This window comes from Vombatus ursinus, unplaced genomic scaffold (genome assembly GCF_900497805.2).
Source record: "Vombatus ursinus unplaced genomic scaffold, bare-nosed wombat genome assembly UNPS02009132.1, whole genome shotgun sequence".
Lineage (NCBI taxonomy): Eukaryota > Metazoa > Chordata > Mammalia > Diprotodontia > Vombatidae > Vombatus > Vombatus ursinus.
The window spans coordinates 4,257,247-4,279,483 of NW_020948910.1; the positions used below are offsets into that span (position 1 = coordinate 4,257,247).

The window sequence follows — 22,237 nt, forward strand, 5'->3', positions numbered from 1 at the left end:
ATCACTTTGGCAGCTATGTAGAGGATAGATTGGATAGGAGACAGATTTGAGGCAGGGGAGAACCATTCTAAGTTTATGGCAATAGTACAGTCCAGAGGTGGTATGTGACGGGATGAGAGTGGGGGATGTTTGCATAGAAAGAAACAGATATGAGAGATACCATGGATTAGAAACCGTAATATTTGGCAGCTGATTATTGTGTGCGAATGAGGATTCAGTCAGTTAACCAGAATCTGTTATTTATATATGTATCAGGTACTGTGCTAAGTGCTAGAGATATAAATCAAAGCTGTGAAACTGGGTGACTAAAGGAATGAAGATGCCCTCAAAAGAAATAGGGAGATTTGGAATCGGACTGGAAAAAGATTACGTAATAAGATCTGCTATGCAGATCATAACTCACCCAAGCCTGTTCATGTTACCCAATTCATTCTATCCTACCAAAAATTAAATGTGTGTAGGGAAGGTAGGCTCTTACTCACCCAACCAGAGTTGAGAATCATCTACTGTAAGCAACCCCAAAGTGTTCTGGGGAGGAGGGAGTAAGGACACTGAGGGAAACTTTTACCTTAACAGGTACCTGTGTACCTGTCACAAAATCTAGTGGAGAGAGGAGAAAGGTTGGGAACTTTCATAGCCACAGGAGACCAGTGGTGGGAAGGGGCAGACTGGGGAGTTTGGTGCCATAATGAGTGAAGGGAGTAGAATGGTTGTGGAGGAGACAAGCTCCATGATGGAGAGCTTCTGGGAGGATGGGATGCAATCCATGTTCCCACTCTCTGACCCTATGATTAAACAAATATTCCTTGTGGTTATGCCATATGCCTCCTTCCCAGCCCTCCCCCCAATTTAGAAACCACTGAACTAGACTATTCTGATAGTTTCTCAATTACTTTCCTTGCCTTGGGTCTCTCCCCTTTCTAATCCATCTTCCCACACAGTTGTCCAAGTGATATTTCCTAAAGCACTAGTCTTACTTGGTCATTCACCTTCTCAGTAAACTTGAGTGGCTCCCTGTTATATCTAGGACAAACTAAAAGCTCTTCTATGTAGCACTTAAAGCCTTTTAAAATCTGGCTCCAACTTTTATAGCTTTATTATATAGTATTCTTGTTCAAGTACTCAATAGGTTAGCTAAACTGGCCTTCTGTCTCTTCCTCATATACCAAATTTTATCTACTATTTCTATGAACTTGTAAAACTGTCTTTAGTGTATGATAAACACTCCCTCCTAACCTCTGCCTCTCAGAAAACCTAGTTTCCTTCAAAGTTTACCTAAAATACCCCTTTTACAGAAGGTCTTTCCCAATCCCCCAAGCTGCTAGTATTTCCCCACTACTACAACTACCAAAATTGCTATATACATAACTTAACATAACTTACCAAAATTACCATGTATAACTTAACATAACTTAAAGGTATACATATTTTATCTCCATCATCCCCACCCCCATATAATATTAATTCCTTGAGAGCAGGGGCTATTTCATTTTTGTCTTTTTATCCCCAGAGACCTGTGTAGTCCTTGGTACATGGTAAGCACTTTGTTCAGTCTTTTCAGTTGTGCCCAATTCTTCGTGATCCCATCTGGGATTTTCTTAACAAAGATAGTGGAAGAGTTTGCCATTTCCTTCTCCAGATTATTTGACAGGTGAGGAAACTGTGGCAAACAGGGTTAAGTTAAGGATCATACAGCTAGTAAGTGTCTGAGGCGAGATTTGAACTCAGGCAGATGAGACTTCCTGACTCCAGGTCCAACACTCTATCTATTGTGCTACCTAGCTCTTAATAAAAGCTTTTTGGTTGAGTGATGCTCTGCTTATCCTTCATTGAGATTACACCAGTACAGCACAAATTCTGCAACATTTTACCAAGCTGGAAGAGCATCCAGCATAAGTCTGGCAACAGAACATAGATCCTTCATAAAGTTGGTCATGAGGTTATACATTTTGTAGCCATGGCAATTTATCTGTGTCTATGGAGGTACTACCCACAGAGAAGAATTTATAGTTCCTTCAAAAGTATCAAAATAATAGTCCTTATTTTTTTTGAAATCATATCCATTTGGGAATTCTGGGCACTGGCACTTCTTAATTCTAACTGAAGGCAGTGTGATATATAGAATAAACACTGGGTTCTAGTCCTCACTCTACTACTTATTAGCTGGATTATTGCTAATACAGTGGGCCATATTATTCCTCAATTTATGGCATTCCATCATCTGTCCATGTATTTGCACTACCTGTTCCCTTGAGAAAGTCCTTTTACTTCCCAGGATTTTTAATTTCTCACCTGCAAAACAAGGAAATTGGACTATATAACCTGTGAAATCATTTCCACCTCCAAAATTCTATATTTCTAAATATTGTTAGTTTGCCCAGTAATGTGACTGGTTGGCTATTTAGGTTTTTGATTGAAAGCTAATTTCCTCATGTATTAATCTTTACAAAACTATTCATTGAAACCACGGTAAACAAAGAGGAAAAAAATAACAAAGGACAATTTATTTCTACAAAGGATAAATATCCCTTAAGGGGAAAGGTAAAACAGGGCTTTTTGTTATTTGTTTGTTTACTGTCTACCCACATGATACTGAGTGAATCAAAAATAAAACATAACACAATGTGAGGAAATGCAACGGGAATGTATACTCTCTTTCTACTGGATTTGATGTCCCTTCTTGGAAACTGACAAGCAGTCAGTTTTTAGTGCTATCATCATTCTCATAATAAACAGTAGGATAAGAGAGCTTACCATCTCTCACACCCACATAATCTCATACATTGACTTGGCTAGACAGACTTCAGTTTTTAAAAAGCTCCCTAGGAACTGGCTGAATCCAATAAAACAAACTCATTTCCCCTTTTTATTATTGTTTTTTTCCCCTGTAGAATACCATATAATCAGTTTGACCATTTTCTCCATTTGTTCAAATGGTCATTGAGTTATTGCAGCAGCATGGTATAATGAATAGTCAGGAATACCTGGATTTGAATCCCCCTTCAGAAACAAGCATGTCTCTAACACTTCTCAGGGTGAGCTTCCTTTTCTGTAAAATGTAAATAATAGTATCAATAGCATTTACCTTAAGGGTTGTTGTGAGATGCAAGCAATACAAATGTTTGTAAAATGCTTTGCAAAGCTTAATGCCCTATGTCAGTTATTAACAGTTATGCCATTCTTATATGGCTATTCCTGATCCTTCACTATAGAACAAGGTAATTACTTCCCCTCACTCCCCAACTGTTAATATTCATCACATGTGAACATATTTCTGTCTTAATGCCAATTTTCAACCCTTGACACAGTTTAAGGTAGGTCCTTCAGATGTCTACCCAACTGATGTTTAAAGAGAAATGGCAAAATGAGCATCCTTTTATTATGAAAAATTTTCAAAATCAAGCAGTCCCCAAATCATGAATATCTAAATTTATAATGTATCTTGTGTCATCATATGAATGGACTGATGTCTTGAAGATCTGGATAACCAGCCCCAGTATCTCTTGTGAATTTCAGTCACTCATAAAGGCATCACAAACTCAATAAGTGCAAAACAGAACTCGTTATCTTTCCCCTAAACCCATTCCCTCCTCCCTTTCAAGTTTCCCTATTTCTTTTGAGGACATCATCATCTTTCTAATATCATCCAGCTTTGCAATCCTGGTGTCACCCTCAACTCCTCACTCACTCACCCCACATATCTAACCCCAAATATTCAATCAAACCTTGCCATTTTCCTACAACAAACATCACTCATACCTGTCCCCTTCTCTCTACTCACAAGGCTATCACTACATTTCAGGCCTTCATCACTTGTCTCCTATACTATTATAATAACCACTAATTGTTCTCCCTCCCTCAAGTCTGTCCCCTGTTCAATCCATCCTCTACAGGGTTGCTAAAGTGATTTTCATAAAATGCAGATCTGACCATGCCACTGTCAAAGCTCAATCAACTCCACTGACCCCCTATTACCATCTAGGATGAACTGCTTTTTTTGGCATTCAAATCCCTTTACAACCTGGCTCCAGCCCACCTAACTAGCCTTATTATATATTACTCCTCTTTATCTACACTACAATCCAGGCAAACTGGACTCATTTCTCATATGTGGCATTCTATTTCTTGTCTCTGTGCCTTAAGCAGAGGCCCACCCTGCTTCTGACTCTTAGAAAAGCTAAGTTTAAATCCGACTTTCAGCTTAGCCACCTTCTTCATGAAGCCTTTCCTGATCCCTCCAGATATCAATACCTTCCCCACAGTATTTGGCAGGGTATGTGTGTGTATATATGCACATATATGCAGTCATACAAATATGTGCATGTGCACATGTACACACACACATGCACACATTATTATCCTTTGTTATGTTGTCAGCCCCGTATGGGCAAGGATTAGTTTCACTTTTATCTTTGAATCCTTAGTACCCAGCAGACTGCTTTGTATATAGTACACTGAAAGAGCTATTTACATAGTGACCACAATATTTTTTTTTTAAATCGACACTAAAAGTCATCAGAACTCAGATCAATGTACTGACCAGTCATGTCTCCAGAGGACTGATGGGGCATCATACCTCCTGCTTCTCAGCAGACTAGTGGTTTGGAATGAGGTTTAGTCAGCCAGACACAATCAATGTGTCAGTTTGCTTTGTTTAGCTGTATTTTATTTCAAGGTATGGTTCTACTCAGCAGTGGTATTGGGAAATTAAAAATTTTTAAATAATCAATAAACTTCTTAAAAAAAAAAGATTTGCCTTCTTAAACACAACTGTGTAAGGCCCAAAATAATTCCCTAATGGGTAAGTGGTCAAATGATATGAACAAATAACTGGGAAAAGAATAATTGTAAACTATTAACAACTATTTGGTCACTGATAATATCTAATAATATATAATATCTAGTAATTATCACTAATAATAAGAGAAAAGAAAAAAAATCCTTGCAGAGCAAGCAAATTCAGCTACATTTTGGATTAAAAGACTTTTCTTGTCTGGCCTGGAAACCTGGCCACCATTTCCCCATGGTTTCCATGGGGAAAGCATGAGTACCAAACAACTGACTTCAGATGAACTTTTGGAACCCAACCAGTTCACAAGAATACTTTCTTCTAAGTTTCAAGTGAGTCTTTGAGGAGGGTAGCACACTTCAACACTTGCCTCTCCTCCCCCATGAAAAGAAGAGTAAAATGAGTGGGCTATATCCAGCTTTGAAATAGGGGAGGTGGCTTTCTGACCTTTGTCTTGTTTGCTCATCTAAATCAAGCCCTTGAGTTTGGATCTAAGAAAGGAAGTCATAACAAAATGTTTAAGCTGCAGCATTCAATTCCTTCCTGGATTTCCTGCTCCTTTTGCTGAAGGATGGTGTGTAGTGAAGTTATGTGAGCTCTCAGAAACCACAGGGCTGGCAACAGCTTTTGAGATGAACTGTTTTGTAACAAGGTTAGTGAGTGTGGGCTATTTTTAATCATTAAAAACACACTGGATGAAATGAAGCCTCTAACAGATGGGTGTATAGCATATCAACATCTGAATTAATGTAAATAAAAATATTTACACACTCTTAATCATATGGTGACTTCACAGACTCTCTGAACCCTTCCTACATCATCAGGTGACATCAGGCTGCATATAATGAGACCAAGGTTCCAGCTGAGGAGTTATCTGCACAAACACATGCTTACAATCTGTATGGGAGATTTGCTGCTGTTCAGTCATTTCAGTCATGTCTGACTCTTCACCACCCCATTTGGAGCTTTCCTGGCAAAGATGCTAGAGTGGTTTGCCGTTTCCTTCTCCAGCTCATTTGACAGATGAGAAAACTGAGGCAAATGGGTTTAAGTTACTTGCCCAGGGTCACACTGCTGGGAAGTATCTGAGGTCACATTTGAACTCAGGAAGAGAGGTCTTTCTGACTCCAGGCCTGGTACTTTATTCACTGCACCACCTACCTGCCCTGTGTGGGAGATATCATAGGTTTAATTTCATCTGTTTTTACAGAGGCACAGTGGATAGAGCTCTGGGCCTAACATCAAGAAGACCTGAGTTCAAATATGATTTTAGACACTTAATAGTTGTGTGATCCTGGGCAAGTCATTTAACCTCTGTCTGTCTCAGTTTCTTCAACCACAAAGTGGAGATAACAGAACCTACCTTAAAGGGTGGTACATTAAGATCAAATGAAATTATATTTGTAAAGTGCTAGGCACATAGTAGGCACTGAATAATAATTATGACATCATGGAGAAAGCACTGGCTTTGTAGTAGAAGGCCTTGAGTAAAAGCCCCCATCTGATGCTTATTTCCTTGGGCCTCAGTTTCATCATGTACACAATGAGGGGGTTGTACTAGATGGTCTAGGGTCCCTTCCAGTTATGAATCTATGATCCTAAAAGCTAAAAAAAAAAAAATTTCTTTTCATCCATTGTCAAGCCCATTGATATCTCTATGAATCTGACACACACATCCGAGAAAAACTGAAAAATGATGCACAAAGTACTTTTTGTTTTACATTCAACTAGCACAATCTGCAACACTCACTAGTAGTTCAAAAGTTAAATACATACAATGGAATCGTTGGGTAAAAGGACATTTGTAACATATACAATATTAGTAACTTTTTAAGTGTGTTTGGAAAAACAGATACAGAGGAGTATGATATAAAATGCACACAAACACGTTCAGGAATAATTCTGAAGCAAAACCCAAAAGGGCCAATTAATGCAACATTTAATTATCCTCTCTAGATTCTTAACTTAGTGGCATTCTGGAACTAGGTGAGTGAGGTCCACAAATAACGTTCTGATGCTCAGCTTTTATAAGGCAGCTGAGGCAGCAGGTGGTACAGTTGGATAGAGAACTGGGTCTGGAGTCATGAAGACCTGGGTTCAAATCCAGTCTGACATTTAATAGTTGTATAACCATAGTCAAGTCACTTCACCTCTGTCTGCCTCAGTTTCCTCAATCATAAGATGAATAATAACTAAGCATCTCACAGGGTTGTGAGGACCAAATGAGATATTTATAGAAAAAGTGCTTTTTATAGTTTCTGACACATCATAGTATATGCTGTACAAACTCTTACTCCCTTCTCATTCCATTCCTATAAAACCTTCCAGTGAAAGAAAAAAGGGAGCAAATGGATTGTTTAATGGCTCACTTTAGCTAGCTTGCCCACTCTGGTTCCCAATCAACATGTGGCAGATTTCACAGTACACAGAATATTAATTTTTCCTTGAACAGCAGCAGTAGTGGAAACGTGGCTTAAATAAGTAAGAGGAAGAGATAAGGAAAAGGGACTGTTAAGAAATGTTCAAGGACCATAGGCAAATCATTTAACCTCTCTGAGCCTCAGTTTCCTCATATGTACAATAGGAAAAATGCTATTTGTACTGCCGTAATGCATGAGTATACTGTGAAAGAAGTGCTTTGCGAATCTTAAAATGCTACCTAAATGTGATTATTATTATAAGAGAGAAAGTAGCACAGATTCCAGGAAAGGGCTGAAGAAAAAAGGCATATATATAGAAATTACTAATCCTTCTTTCCCCCAGTTTGTCTGCACTGAACCTATTGGCTGCACCATGTTGCCTTCTATACAAAGGAACAACTTGCCACTGGAAAAAATAAAGTCCAATAATTTTGTTGTTTTAATGTTTTCCTAGAGTAATCTCTCTTTTTAAATGTTACATTTGTTTTATTATGATTATTTATACAGCTGCAAATGCCTCAGAGTCTGAGGGTTTCCCCAGGGTGCCTTCCTTCTTGCTCTCTGTCCCTTTCACCTTAGCTGGACAAGGCATATGTTTTTTGTTCCACAGCTGTAGACCTAAAAGACAGTTCATGTCCCTGGTCTTTCCCTAGATGTGTTTTTTGAGGCCCTGGACAGTCACTCAAAGGGTTAGGTTGTACTATTCACGGTCAGGCAAGCTGTTGGACATGTAGGAGAATAAGCACAAAGCTACTCATAGTCAAATCATGTGAGAAAAACTTCACCTATTTTATTGAAAGTTAAGAGGTATAATGGTGCTGATATTTATTTCTACATGTTTTAATCTGATACTGAGCTTTCAAAGCATGCTTTTTATTTTTTATTTTTGGAGAGTCAATTGTTGTATAATGGATTTTGGTTATGGAAGAATGGAGACAAGGGGACTTCTTTCGTAACTCATGAGGATGTTTGTCAGAATATATAAAATTAAATATAAAAGCATTTAAAGCCTGATGGAATCATTGGTGACTCTCAGTATCATCACCTATATTGAAGGCACTGACCACATGGTTCAGGGCTTCCAATTTTACCACTTAATGAAACCGCTCTTCATAATTACCAATAGTCTCTCAATTGCTAAATCCAGTGACTGAGTCTCAATCCTCAGCCTTGACCATTTCAGTATTGACAAGGTTCACTCTGTCTGGCATATAATAGGCATTTAATAACTGCTTGCTTCCTACCTGCCTCTTGCCTCTTCTTGAACACTTTTGCTTCCCTGGGCTTTCATGACACTATTCTCTCCTTGTTCCCTTCCTATCTATCTGCCCATTCCCACTCAGGGATCATCATATTTCCCTGCCTCCCTAGATATGGAGGACACCTGTGGTCTGTCCTGGGTCCCTTTCCTTTCTTTCTGTTGCTATGCCCTCTCTGTGTGAATGGCAAGTTCTGTTTCACTTTTTGGCTCTATATCCCAGCATTTAAGGCAGCATCTGCTATGTAACAGGGATTTATTTCAGAACTCACCGAATAAAGGACTCCCAAACACAGATTTAGTCAACAGTTGGGTCTTAACACCATGTAGAGTCCGTGTTAATTGATGCCTCAATTTATACCAATTGTGAGACAGCAGTTTGCTAAATATTAAAGCATGACAAATATAATTTCTTTCACATATACCCATATAAACTTGCAAGCAAAACAAGTGAACACATTTTCGTTTCCTGTTTCAAAATTTAACTCGAGCAATATCACCACCAGCTACTGTGCAGGTAATAGATGAGAGTAGTCTTGACATCATGACTTTCCTGTTATCCACAACTTCATCTCTCTCTTCTCAAATACAAATAGTTCTCTACACAAGCCTGAAAGTATATATTTACAAAACAGAACATGCTACAAATACAAAATGAGGAAGAGGGCAGAATTAGAATCTTGAGAGAGTTTCCTCTCAATCATTCCATCAACAATGGATCCGATTAAGCTTCTCACCTATTTGACAAGGCCTTGCTTCACATGATTTTCAAAAATTTACAGTTTTTTAATCTCCATCTACTAAAATTATGAAACTCATACCTGCTGAGGTCTCTCTAAATTTGTCACTGGTCTTCTTTTTTCTCCATTTCCAAGGTTTAAAGATCTTGCCTATAGAAGAGAGTTTACCCTTTCTCTTGAAAGGAGGTGTCTGGGAACCTGTAGTGGGTCCATCTGAGTTTGCAATGGAAGCCTTATCCAGCCCATCAACTGTACGAAGGGAAGAAAAAAGAGCAAATTAGGATTGAAATAAAACCAAAGGTCAGTCCATTTGCCTCTTCTCATTTCAAGAAGTCATATTCTGACTCCAATGAGAATATCAAATGAGAGTTCCTTTGCCCTGGTTATATTGTTTTCTAGCAGAGGAAACTTCCTTTAATATAAATCAATCAAATGACTTTATATTTATTTTTAGGGTTTTCTTCTCCTTTTTTCTTGGTCAACTGTTGGAAGAGAAGTTAAAGGGCAAGAAAAGAAATGCTTGTTATTGGGATGGGGGGGAGGATATTGTACATACATATATGTTGTTTTTGTTGTTAGTTAATCGTTTCACTTGTGTCCAACTCTCTGTGATCCCATTTGGAGTTTTCTTGGTAAAGATACTGGAATGGTTTGCCATTTCCTTCTCCAGCTCATTTGATAGATGAAGAAACTGAGGCAAACATGGTTAAGTGACTTGCTCAGGGTCACACAGGTAGGAAGTGTCTGAGACCACATTTGAACTAAGGAAGATGAATCTTCCTAACTCCAAACCTGGCACTCTATCCACAGGGCCACCTAGCTGCCCTTGTATACACATTCAAACATTCATACATACATACATACATACATACATACATACATACATACATACATACATACATACATACACACACACACACATATACATCCTATTCATTAGGGAAAGTGGCCTATTGGTTCCAAAATATCTTCCCAGACTTATTTTCCACTATTTCCTTTCATATATACACGATCCAGCCCAAATTCAGCTTGTCCTCCTCCACCTCCATGCAAGGAAGGAGAACCCAAACACCTCCAGTAGTAGCCCATCCCAATTTTTAGGGAGTCCAATTATTCAGAAGTTTTTCCTGATAATAAGGGCTCTTCTCATCCTCACACACATATTCATCATGCCCTAACAATTTTCTGGAGCAGATATGAATACCACAAAATCCAAATCCAACCAGAACATGTGCCTTATCCTCTGCCTGGAATCACTGTGCTCTGTTCCTATTGAAGGATTAACTTCTCACAGATCAAACTTGTTGAAACAGAAGAAGATCACAGATTTAAAGCAGGGAATATCTTCAGGAGCCAGATACTCCAACCCGCTCATTTTACACATGAGGAATCTGAGATGCAGGGAAGCAGGGTTATTTGCCCAAGATCACCAAGCGAGTGTCAGTAGCAAGGTTTCAACCTCAGACTTCAGAACCAGTGCATGTTTCCACTATATCACACTGGGAGAAGAGTATGAAGTCAATTTCACTAGAAATATTCAATCCATGAGTATAAAGAGGTCATCACCAATTGTTCTCTAAAGAATCCTCAATTTCCTATTCATGATACAGCCCCCTTAGAAATTTACTTTCCACACAAAACCATTCATCAGCAATTCAAATCTTAGCTTTTCCTGAAGGGAAAAATCAAAAGTATATAAAATAAGCTTCTGAATGAAAGACTAAGGTAGTAGGTAATAGGGTGTGGTAGTGAAGCTGACATTTCAAAGTCTTAATTTCTTAAGAATAATTTATCTTGAAAATTCACCACTGTCTTCATTTATTATGCACTTGCAATTCTGATTACTTTCTATCTACATGCACTTACACAAACATGTATATATACATGCATATGCATACATGTATATCATGTATACATATCTTTCTATTTGTTTCATGATTAGCCATTTTATTAATTAGAATTAAAAAGCAATCATGTTCAGTACCATTAGTGAAATGGCTACAGTTAGGAAAATGATCATTTCAAATCTGAACTTTGGGGAGGGATGCAGTTAGTCACCTCTCTCTGAGTAGTTATGTGTCTCTGCCTTCCATCAAAGGTCTACTATTTCTTCAGGATATTCTCAAGACCACAACTGCTTTTGATCCCTAAATCTTTCCCCCAGACAAAACTTTACATTAAGACCAATTTTGGCAAGAGATGAGAGGGGAGGAAACATACTTCTCTGTGGTGAAGACATGAGGGACTCTGGATATTCAATGCTGCATACATTGTCAGACAAGGTCACCCAGTCTTTTGTATTTGCTTGATTCTTTTTCTTTGTCACAAGAAAGGACTTACTGGTTTGGTGAAAGAAGGGAAGTAACCAGAAATAATTGTGATATGAAAACAAAAGACACCAATAAAATGTTATTTTAAAATCAATTAAAACCATTAATATGTTTTCCTCTATAAATATTTTAATTATGAGCCCAATGAATTCATCATTTCTACAGAGATAAGACCCCTAACTCTATACTCCACTTGCTGATGGTGGTAGGGGTCATTAAGTTCACTTGAGTTCTAGTCACTGCTCAAAATTTATTTTTAAGATCCCATGTCATCAATACAAGGTGACATAGGGTAAAGTACCCTAAATTTGAAATCTGAGGAACTGGTTTTGAATTCTGACTGTTATTTATTAGCTGTTACATTTTAGGCAAGTATCTTCACCTCCATGGTTCTCAGTTTCCTCATCTACAAAATGAAGGGTTTGTATTAGATGATTTCTAATGTGTGTTCCACTTTTAAGTATTAAATCCCTGTCTACTTATTAGAATTTTCCTTTTCATACTTACTTGAGGGAATTTTTAAATGTAACATGTAAATATTTTGAAACATAAATAATGATTCATTATTTGTGTGCTAATTGTGCACAGGAAATCTCTTATCTTGAGCTTGTTTGCCCTGATACCCAATGAATTTCTGAGATACCTCCCTCCACTCAAGTGGGTTGAGTTCAGACAACATTTGTATATCTGATAGAACAAAAAATAACTAGGAAGGCAAATCAACTGCAAAATTTTATGATTACAAGCACTTAAAACAACAGGTAGACAAAAACAGAAGATGATTCATAGGGAGATATAATCTCATCTTTAAAACTAACATGTTGAATTTGCACATGCTTTTTTTTTTTAAAAAAAATCAAGCTGTTTGAAGGAGATGTTCATTTTAATCTGTGTTTATTAAGTACAAAATAGTGAAAAATAAAATTTATTTTTAAAACAGTCTAAGATTCATCTAGGAATGCTCTTATATATATAACAATATCGGGGAATGACATTTGGAGTCAAGTCACCTTCAAGATTTCCCTCCCAAGCTGAGGGTTGAACTATGCTGAAATTTTGAAGGAAGAGTGTAAGAACTAAAGAGAAATGAATTAATATGTAATGGAAAGATTGATGAACTGAAAGGCAGGAAATCTGTGTTCTTGCTATGACTCCACTATTTAGTTGTATGATTTTAGAAAAGTCACTAAACTATGAGTGTCTCAATTTTCTCATAGATAAAGGGAAGAGACAGGAGTAGATAATCTCTTAAACTTTGCTTACAGTAACTTTCCTTGTGGCAGGCTATCTTTTGCATTAGATGTACATACTGTCCTGCTGGGCATCCCTACCTCACCCCATCCGTGCTCCTTTTCTAGAACCTTCTGTGCTTAGAATTTTCTAAGCTGGGAAACCTCCGCCCTATATGCATGCACCCTTGATAAGTCAGCAGTTCCTTGCCTGGGACTTCAAAAGTGGGAAATTAAACAAACATGCCTATGTGAGACTACAACCATTCCTATGAAATTCATGGCTGTTCTCCACTTTATTGAGTTGCTTTGTTGTATGGAATGGGACCCGGGTATTCTCATATTAAATGGGGAGGAATAAGGAGAGATTGATGTAATCTGAGTTCCAGGACAGGAGGGTATGTGATTCTCCCAGTTTCATCAATCACTTTCCTCTTCCTGTCATAGTCTGAGAATCATTTTGCCCAAAGTCTGGTGATATTCCAATACTCCTCTGTTGGCTGAATAGAGGATACGTCCTGTCACCTCTGCTGACTGAGACACAGCTGTATCCTTTCTTGTTTCTCTGGTGATCATATTCCAGATGTATCCTTTGTTTCCAGTCCCTTCTTCCTTGCCCTTGTGCATTTGACTATCTCATTAGGGGCCACCAACTCTGAGGCAAAAGATAATAAATGTGTCTTGCTTCAAGAACCAATTTGCATCATCTTGGAAAATCTCTAAGTCTCGCATTCTATGATTCTATTTATATAGCATCCTTCCCCAGGACATCCCAAATGCTCAGCAGATTTTCAGTTTTCTCTATTGGTTTTTATCATACCTCCCTTCACAAAGGCTCAAGTTGCTGATAAGCTAAGCCTAACTTTGACTTTTCTGAGAAAGGGAAGGGAGGATGTCTGAACCACACAGCTGAATCAATTTAAAGAAATGAAGGTTTATTTCATTTCGATAAACATTTTACACAAATCTGCTTTATGCAAAAGCTAGACAACATAGACTATACTCTTAATGAGTATAGAGTACAATGATAACAATAACAACAATTGATTGAAATAGCACTTCAAGTTTTACAAAGTACTTTTCACAACAACCCTGAGAAGTAGGTAGTTAATGCAAGTAGTAGATTTCACAGCTTAAGAAACTGAGGATCAGAGAAGTTAATCGACTTTCCCATAGAGGCAAGTAGATGACACAGTAGATCCAGCACTGAGCTTGGAGACAGAAGACCTGAGTTCAAATATGGCCTTGACACTTACAAGCTGTGTAACCATGGGCAAGTCACTTTAACTGGTTTGCCTCAGTTTCCTCAACTGTAAAATGGGAATAATAATGACACGTACAATTAAATAAGATTGTAAGATCACTTAGTACAGTGCCTAGTACAAAGTAGATAATTAATAAATGCCTGCTTCTTTCTCTCCTCTCTTCCTTCCTTCTTTCCTTCCATAATCACACAAGCAACATGTGATTCAAGCCAAGGCGGTAAGTCCAATGCTTTCTTCCCCCTCAATTTACTATTTTTTTTAAAGCATTCATTTCTTTTTAAATTGAGTTCCAGATTCTCTCCCTCCTTCCCACCCCTACCTACTAAGAAGGCAAACAATGATATGAATTATATGTGTGAAATCATGCAAAACATTTCCATATTAGCTGTATCACAAAAAAAGAAAGGGGTGGGGAATATATTTTAATTTGCACTTAGAGTTCATCAGGTCTCTTTCTAGAGATGGATAGCATTGGTTTTTTATCATGAATCCTTTGGAATTATCTTGGATCACTATATTGATCAGAGTAGCCATGTCTTTCACAGTTGATCACCACTACAACATTGCTGTTATTGTGCACAATGATCTCCTGGCTCTTCTCAATTCACTTTACATCAGTTCATATAGGTCTTGGCATGTTTTTCTGAAACAACCCCCCTCATCATTTCTTATAGCACAATAGCATTACAATAATATGCCACAACTTGTTGAGCCATTCCCCAGTTAATGAGCATCCCTTCAATTTCCAATTCTTTGCCACTACAAAAAGTGCTACTATAACTATTTTTGTGCATATAGGTCCTTTTCTTTTTATCTCTTTGGGATACAGACCAAGTAGTGGTACTGTTGGATTAAATGCCATGCACGATTTCATAGCCTTTGAGGATGGTTCCAGATTGTTTTCCAAAATGATTAGACTAGTTCACTACTCCACTGACAGGTCATTACTGTACTTGTTTTCCCTTATCTCCTCCAGCATTTGTCATTTCTGATAGGTGTAAAGTGGTACCTCATAGTTGTTTTAATTTGTCTTTTTTCTAATCAATAGTGATGTAGAACACTTTTATATGACTACAGAGAGCTTTGATTTCTTCTTCTGAAAACTGTTTGTTCATCTCCTTTGACCATTTATCAACTAAACAATGGTTCTTATTTTTATAAATTTGACTCAGTTTTCTATCTATTTGGAAAATGAGGCTTTTATCAAAGAAACTTGCTGTAAAATTTTTACCTTTTATCAAAATGTAGTTTCCATGATTATCTTTTTTAAAATAGGACTATTTTTGCTTTTGCTTTGTCTGAGATCATGATTTCCAAAGCTCTTTCCAACGCCACATAATGTTTCCAACAACACACACATAAATGACATGGGGCAGGTTATGATAAGGAAAAAGGAGGACAGGAAAAATGCCATAAGAAATTTGAAGGAAAGATTATTTTCATTAAAGGAAGAAGGAGATAATCAGGGAAGGGCTTCAGAGGGGATGGCATCAAATTTGTGTCTTGAAAAGAAGGAGAGATATTTCAAAAGACATTGATAGGGGGAATAGAGATTTCAGAAATGGTGGGAGAGTTGACATGTGCAACAGTATAGAGATAAGAGAAGGAATAGGACTGAGGAATGGCAATTAGTCCAGTTTAGCTAGCCAAGTGGAGAATGTAGCGAGGGTAATAAAACTGAAAAGATAGATTGGATCCATATCGACTAATGACTAAGATCAGGAATGCATAATCTATCCAATAGGCAATGAAGTACCATTGAACATTTTTGAGTAGAGGAATGAAGTAATCAGAGTAGAGTATTTGGAAGACTACAAGGTAGCGTTGTTGAGAATGGATTGGAGAGGCAATCAACTGAAGACAAGAAGACTATTTGGACAGCTATTCACCATCTAGAGATGAGTTCCTGAACTACTATGATTGCAATGGAAAAGGAAAGGAGGGATGCCAAAGAAGCCAATGTCAGAAAAAACAAACCCACATAACAAAATATTTATAGAAGCATTCTTTGTAGCATGGAACTGGAAAGAAAGGAGGCTTTCAATGACTGAGTTATAATTGAACAAATTATGGGATATTAATATGATGAGATATAATTATAATACATGAAAAAATATTTTAAAATGCAGAAAAACTTGGGAAAACTTGAATGAAGAGTTACAAAGTGAAAAAAGCAAAGCCAAGATAACTACATACACAATGACCACAATAATACAAATGAAAGCGGCACTAAAAGCTGAATCAATTAATCAGTCAACAAGCATTTATTAAGCACTTACCATATCTCAACCACTGTGCTAGCCCCAGGAGATGCAAAGACAAAAGTGTAAACAATCTTTATTCTCAAGGACCTAGCATTGTAGTAGGGAAAACAACAAGTACAAATAAAGGTATGCAAAAAACCAAAACCAAAAACAACCTAAATAGATACAAGGTGATTTATGGGAGAAAGTATTACAAGCCAGAGGGGTAAGGAAAGGCATCTGGTAGCAGGCATCATTTGAATTTAGCCTTAAAGGAAATTAGAGATTCAAAGAGGGGAGAAAGGGAGGGAGTGCATTTTAGGTATGGGGGGAGGGCAGGGATAGCCAATGAAAAGTCATGGAGACAAGAGATGCCATGCATGAGAAATAGCAAGAAGGCTAGTTTGGCTGTACCAAAGGATGTGTGGAGCAAAATAATGGTCAATAAGGTTGGAAAAGTGGATTGGGGCCAGATGGTGAAGGATTTTAAATATCAAAACAGAGAAGTTATTATCTGATCCTAAAGGTAATAGGGAGCCATTGGTGGTTACTGAATAAGAAAGTGACATGGTCAGATATGCGTTTTAGGAAAATCATGATAGACAAGATTATTTCCAGAGGGAGAGAATACTGGCAACTGAGAGAAGTAAAATAAATTAGAAAAGTTCCATAAGAGATGGCTCCAGAAATATGCTCAAAGGGAAGTATAGAAAGGGGGAGAGATTTGGAGAGGCTACTTTCTTTTTTTTCTTTTTCCTTTTTTTTTTTTTGTTGGGCAGTGGGGGTTAAGTGACTTGCCCAGGGCCACACAACTAGTAAGTGTTATGTGTCTGAGGCCGGATTTGAACTCAGGTCCTCCTGATTCCAGGGCTGGTGCTCTATCCCCTTGCCACTTAGCTGCCCCCCCACTGCGCCACCTAGCTGCCCCTGAGGGGCTACTTTCTTGATATGGGGGACTACTTATCCAAATTTATGGACGGGAGAAATAGAAATCTAGTAAGCTAATTTTACTTGAATGTATAGCATGGAAAGGAGAACAATAAGAAGAGAAGACTGGAAAGGTAAGTGGGATCTAGATTTCTGAGGGTTTTAATGCTAGTCTTGAAGAAAGAGTTTATATTTTCCTCCCAGAGGCAATAGAGAGCCTTTGAAGATTTCTGAGTAAGGGGTGGAATGGCCAGACTTGTATTTTAGCAAACTCAGATATGAGGTGAGAGAAAGAATAAGAAGAAGAAAAAAGGTAAAGATATGATTCCAAATTTGTGGACCTGTTTCATTAAGCTTTTGATGATGCTATTAAAAGAAATAGAAAATATAGGAGAAGGACAGATTTGGGTGGAAAGATGATAAGTTCTGTACTGAAGAAGTTCAGTTTAAGATGCTGACATGCCATTTTAAGCAGTTATGACGCTGAATATCTGGAGAGAAGTTGGGAGTGGAGATAGATATACATATAGACTTGAGAGTCACCTGCATGGAGGTGACAAATGAAGTCATAAGAGTGAATGAAGTCATTAACTGAGAGAATATAGAGAGAACAGTAAAGGGAACCCAATTCAGAATCTAGAAGGTCACTTAAGTTTAAGGGACAAGAAAGATGGAAGTGAGATGGTGAACAATTAAAGTATAGTGTTATAGAAGCCAAAGGAAGAAAGGATCTCAATATGGTAGGGGTGGAGGGAGGTGGGGAGGAAGTTGTCAACAGTGTCAAATGCTAAAAGGAAAATGAAAAATAATGATGGAGGGGGAAAGGCCATTGGATTTAGTGATAAGTAGGTCATTAGAAAGGTACCTTGGTGGAAGCCATCCGTATTACAAGGAGCTAAGAAATTAGTGAGTTTTGTTGTAGCCAAGAAATGTAGCCAATGATAAGTGCTCATCAGCTGCAGAATGGCTGAACAAATTATGGTGTAGGAATTGGTGGAATTTTGTTGTACCAAAAAAAATAATGTTTATGAGGAAAAAAATTGTATAAATGGATGAAAAGTGAAATGGGCAGAATCTGAGGCCTTGTCTATCAGTGTTGCTCCTATTTATATCATTCTAGCCACATGTCCATCGCCTGTTCCCGGCAGTGGTTCATATGTTTCTCTTGATTCCTCCCATTATTGCTTCCTACAGTACAATAATCCATCACATTCATATATTATAACTTAGCTGGCCATTCTTCAATCAATAGACAGTCATTCTGTTTCCATAAAAAGTACTGCTATAAATACTCTTGAATATGCGACACTGAATGGCATCCTCAAGAGGTAGAACTGTTTAAGTACATTTTAGGGAACAAAATGAAGGCTGGAGACCTGTGTCCCTAGTTTCACTGAGATTAAAGTTAAGATTAGGATGACTACATTATGTTTTCACTTGAGTTTTTGCGTTTTCTGTGGACCTGCCTGAGAATGAACAAGTTCTTATTGTACATAAAGGAGAATGGCTAACTTACAGGATGAGTTTGCATCAGCAAGGTTATTCTAAAGGAGGAAGCAATGATTATTATTTTATTTACTTTGGGGGGGGGTCAATCAAGGTTAAGTGACTTGCCCAGGGTCACACAGCTAGTAAGTATCTGAGGCCAGATTTGAATTCAGGAAGTCTTCCTGACACCAGGCCCCACAACTATCCACTGTGCCATCTAGCTGCCCAGATAGCTCTAACGTTAACACCAAACTATTTATCAGAGGGCTCAAAAAAGGGGAGCTTTGGCAGTGAAATACTTTTTGTATGATCAATGTAAATGGTGGGCACTTAATAAATGCTTGTTCCCTCACCTTCACCAACTTAGATAATTAATTAAGACCCCAAAGAGGGTTTGTTTGTTTGTTTCATTTTGCATGAGTTTAACAGGCTTGCTTCTATATAATCTAAATTAGGCAACATGGTATTGTGGAGAAAGCATTGGACAGGGAGCTAAGCACCTTGACTTGTAGCCTTAACTCTGCTGCTAACTAAGTGATCCTGGGTTCACTTTTCCTGTCTGGACATCAGTCTCCTCAAATGAAAAATGAAGGGATTGGAGCAAATGATTTCTAAAGGCCCTTCCAGTTCCTTTAACAGTCTAATTTCCTTCGTTTTTCCTTTGTGCGTGGTCCCAGGTACATAGTTGATGTTTAATCAATGCTTGCTGATTAATTGATTTGAGCTGGGAAGACCCATCCTACAAGGAACTTGGGATCTCAACTCCTCACACATAATAATAATAATAGCTAACATTTATATAATATTTTAAGGTTTGCAAAGGGCGTGCATTTTTCTTTCCAGCACTTAGTATGGTGCCTACCACACAGTAAGCACTTAATAAATGCTTGTTGTCTTATATTTTATTTGATTCTCATAGCAACCCTGTGAGGTAAAGTGATTTGCTCAGGATCATGCAGGTAGTCAGGATCTGAGGCAGGATTCAAACTTAGGTCTTCCTAACTCCAGGTCTAGTATTTTATCTACTACATCAAGCTGCCTGTCAAAATAGGAGGAAAGGAACTTCTATTTGGAAGGTGAGTAGGGTACAATAATCCAAAAGAATAATAATGGGATCAGTGGAATAAGGAATTACATTTTTGGGGGGGTGAGGCAATTGGGGTTAAGTGACTTGCCCAGAGTCACACAGCTAGTAAGGGTGAAGTGTTTGAGGCTGGATTTGAACTCAGGTCCTCCTAACTCCAAGGCCAGAACTCTATCCGCTGTGCCACCTAGGTGCTCCCTGAGTTACATTTTTCTACATGGTCTAATAATCCTATTCTTTAGGTTTTGAGGCAAAAACCTATGCCAACCTTTTTTTTTTTTTTAATATAACATGTTTCCCTGTGCAACCGGCATCTTAGTGAGAACTTGGTTATCTTCACTCTAGCTGTATGTGCAATCTAGTCTTAGGATCAAAGGTTTGGTGACAGAAGTCAGCCAGTCATCAAGCATTTATTAAATGTTTACTCAGGAGCTGTGCTAAGTGCAAGGCATACAAAGAAAAGCAAAAACAGTCCCTGTCATCACATTCTAATGTAAGAGACCCTCAGAGGTCATATAGATCAACTTTCTTGCAATACAGATGAAGACATTCCTACTCACTTTACCTCTCTGAGATTCTTAGCTGAAATTTGAACTCAGATCTTCCAAATTTCACACCCTTTCCATTATACTAAAAAGACGGTGGAGATATAGACATTCATGTTGTTTCCTTTTATAGGGATTGTAGCTGTTGTGTACAGAATCTTTTTTACAGCCAGGCTTTTATTATGATTTTAAAATCAGATGCTTGAGATTATTACCAGTTTCTTGGTTTATCCACCGAGGTCTCTCCCTTAATCTTATGCCCCCAAAGGGAAATATTACTTAAGACATCCTTACGTCTACAAAGGCTCCCATCCACCCATGTGGAGTCAGGAGATTCCAGAGGTTAAACTCTTGGCCTCCAGTCTCACAGAATCAATATGTTTGTGCAGCTGCATGTTCTCCAGATTTACCGACAAGAACAATATCACATGGACTTGCTGCAGGACATTTCACAGACAAAATGAAATTGCTTGGTTCTGGAGCTTAATGGAATTTGGGCTGTCTGAGTCAAAAAAGAGTCACCGCAAATAGGAGAGCTGTTTTTAATGTAAACAGAAGTAGCCCAAGCTTCTAGTATCCAAGTCCCTCCCACCAACAATGTGCCAGAGGATGGACTGCTGCTCTACTTATTATGAGTAACAAGTTTGCCAGGGAAAGTGAGGAATACTAGCAAGAAAAGAAACAATGTTTTAGTGGGTCCCCCCCACCCCTTTCTTTTCCTCACTCCTCTCTTCTCTCTTCAGCTCTTCTCTCTTTTTTAGGGGTTAGAGGGGAGTGGGGTGGAGGAGAGAAAAATTCAAAGAATCTCTAGTCAGAAAACTGCCCAATGAGAAAGACCTGAAATTCAACCACATCAAAATAATGAATTAACATGCTTTGCTTTGACATGTGCTCAGAGATTTAACTTCAGGAAATCATCATAAGCTGTTAGATTTCTTCGGCTTTGAAATAAAACCAACTGCGAAAAAAACCATGTGATTTTAAGTAGGTGGCTAAATGATAATTTCCACCTGGGACAGAGCTGTGAAAAAATCTCCCACAGAGGATGGATTTAGCAGCACTGGTATTGGATTCATACATTACATTCAGACCCACGGCTATTTCAGATAGCAGGAGGTGATAGTGATTGAATGGGAAGCCCTGGGAGAAGCAGGAAGACTTCACTCACTGGTGCTATGCCTGGTTGCAGGTCAAGAAGTCCTGGCAGCAGTTATGTTGCAAGAACAAGAAACTATAGATGTCAAAAGAGAATGGTGGTTTGCGCCAGGGCTTAACCCTTTTTGTGGCATGGTCCTCTTTGGCCATCTGGTACAGTCTATGGACCCCTTCTCGGAATAATGTTTTTAAATGAACAAAATAAAATATATAGGATTATAAAGGAAACCCATTATATTGAAATGGTTATCAAAATAATATTTTAAAAAGCTCATGAGCCCCCAGTTAAGAACCCCCATACAGGCCATTAATAAAACACCCTGGCACCTTGCCACAAGGATGAAGGAACCTGCCCTACATCTATAATGCTCGCAGCAACCAATTACACCTTAGGGCCTTCCAAGCTTGGGATGCTCCTCATTACTCCAGGACCACCTCAGGGGTGGCTGGTGGCTCAGTGTGTAGAGAGCTAGGCCTAGAATAAGGAAGACCTGAGTTCAAATCTAGCCTCAGACACTTACTAGCTGTGTGACCATGTACAAGTCACTTTACCTCTGTTTGCCTCAGTTTCTTCAGTTGTAAAATGGGGGTGATAATAGCAGCTAGCTGCTCCCAGGGTTGTTGTGAGGATCAAATAAGGTAATATTTATAAAGTGCCTATCACAGTGCCTGGTATAGAGTAAGAGCTATATAAATGTTTCTTCCTTTCCTAGTGATGTGAATTCTAAGCACTGCAGCATAGAATACTGGACTTGGAGGTTTTC

General features: G+C 38.3%; 1 protein-coding gene across 3 annotated transcripts in view; it reads right to left on the reverse strand.

The window, feature by feature from the left end:
* PHACTR2 (phosphatase and actin regulator 2) overlaps positions 1–22,237 on the reverse strand; it is a 173,581-nt gene that overhangs the window by 102,731 nt on the left and 48,613 nt on the right. For all 3 annotated transcript variants that reach the window (XM_027850729.1, XM_027850730.1, XM_027850728.1), the window contains exon 2: positions 9,289–9,456. In XM_027850729.1, coding sequence (XP_027706530.1) covers positions 9,289–9,456 — 168 coding nt within the window. The remainder of the gene's footprint in view (positions 1–9,288; positions 9,457–22,237) is intronic.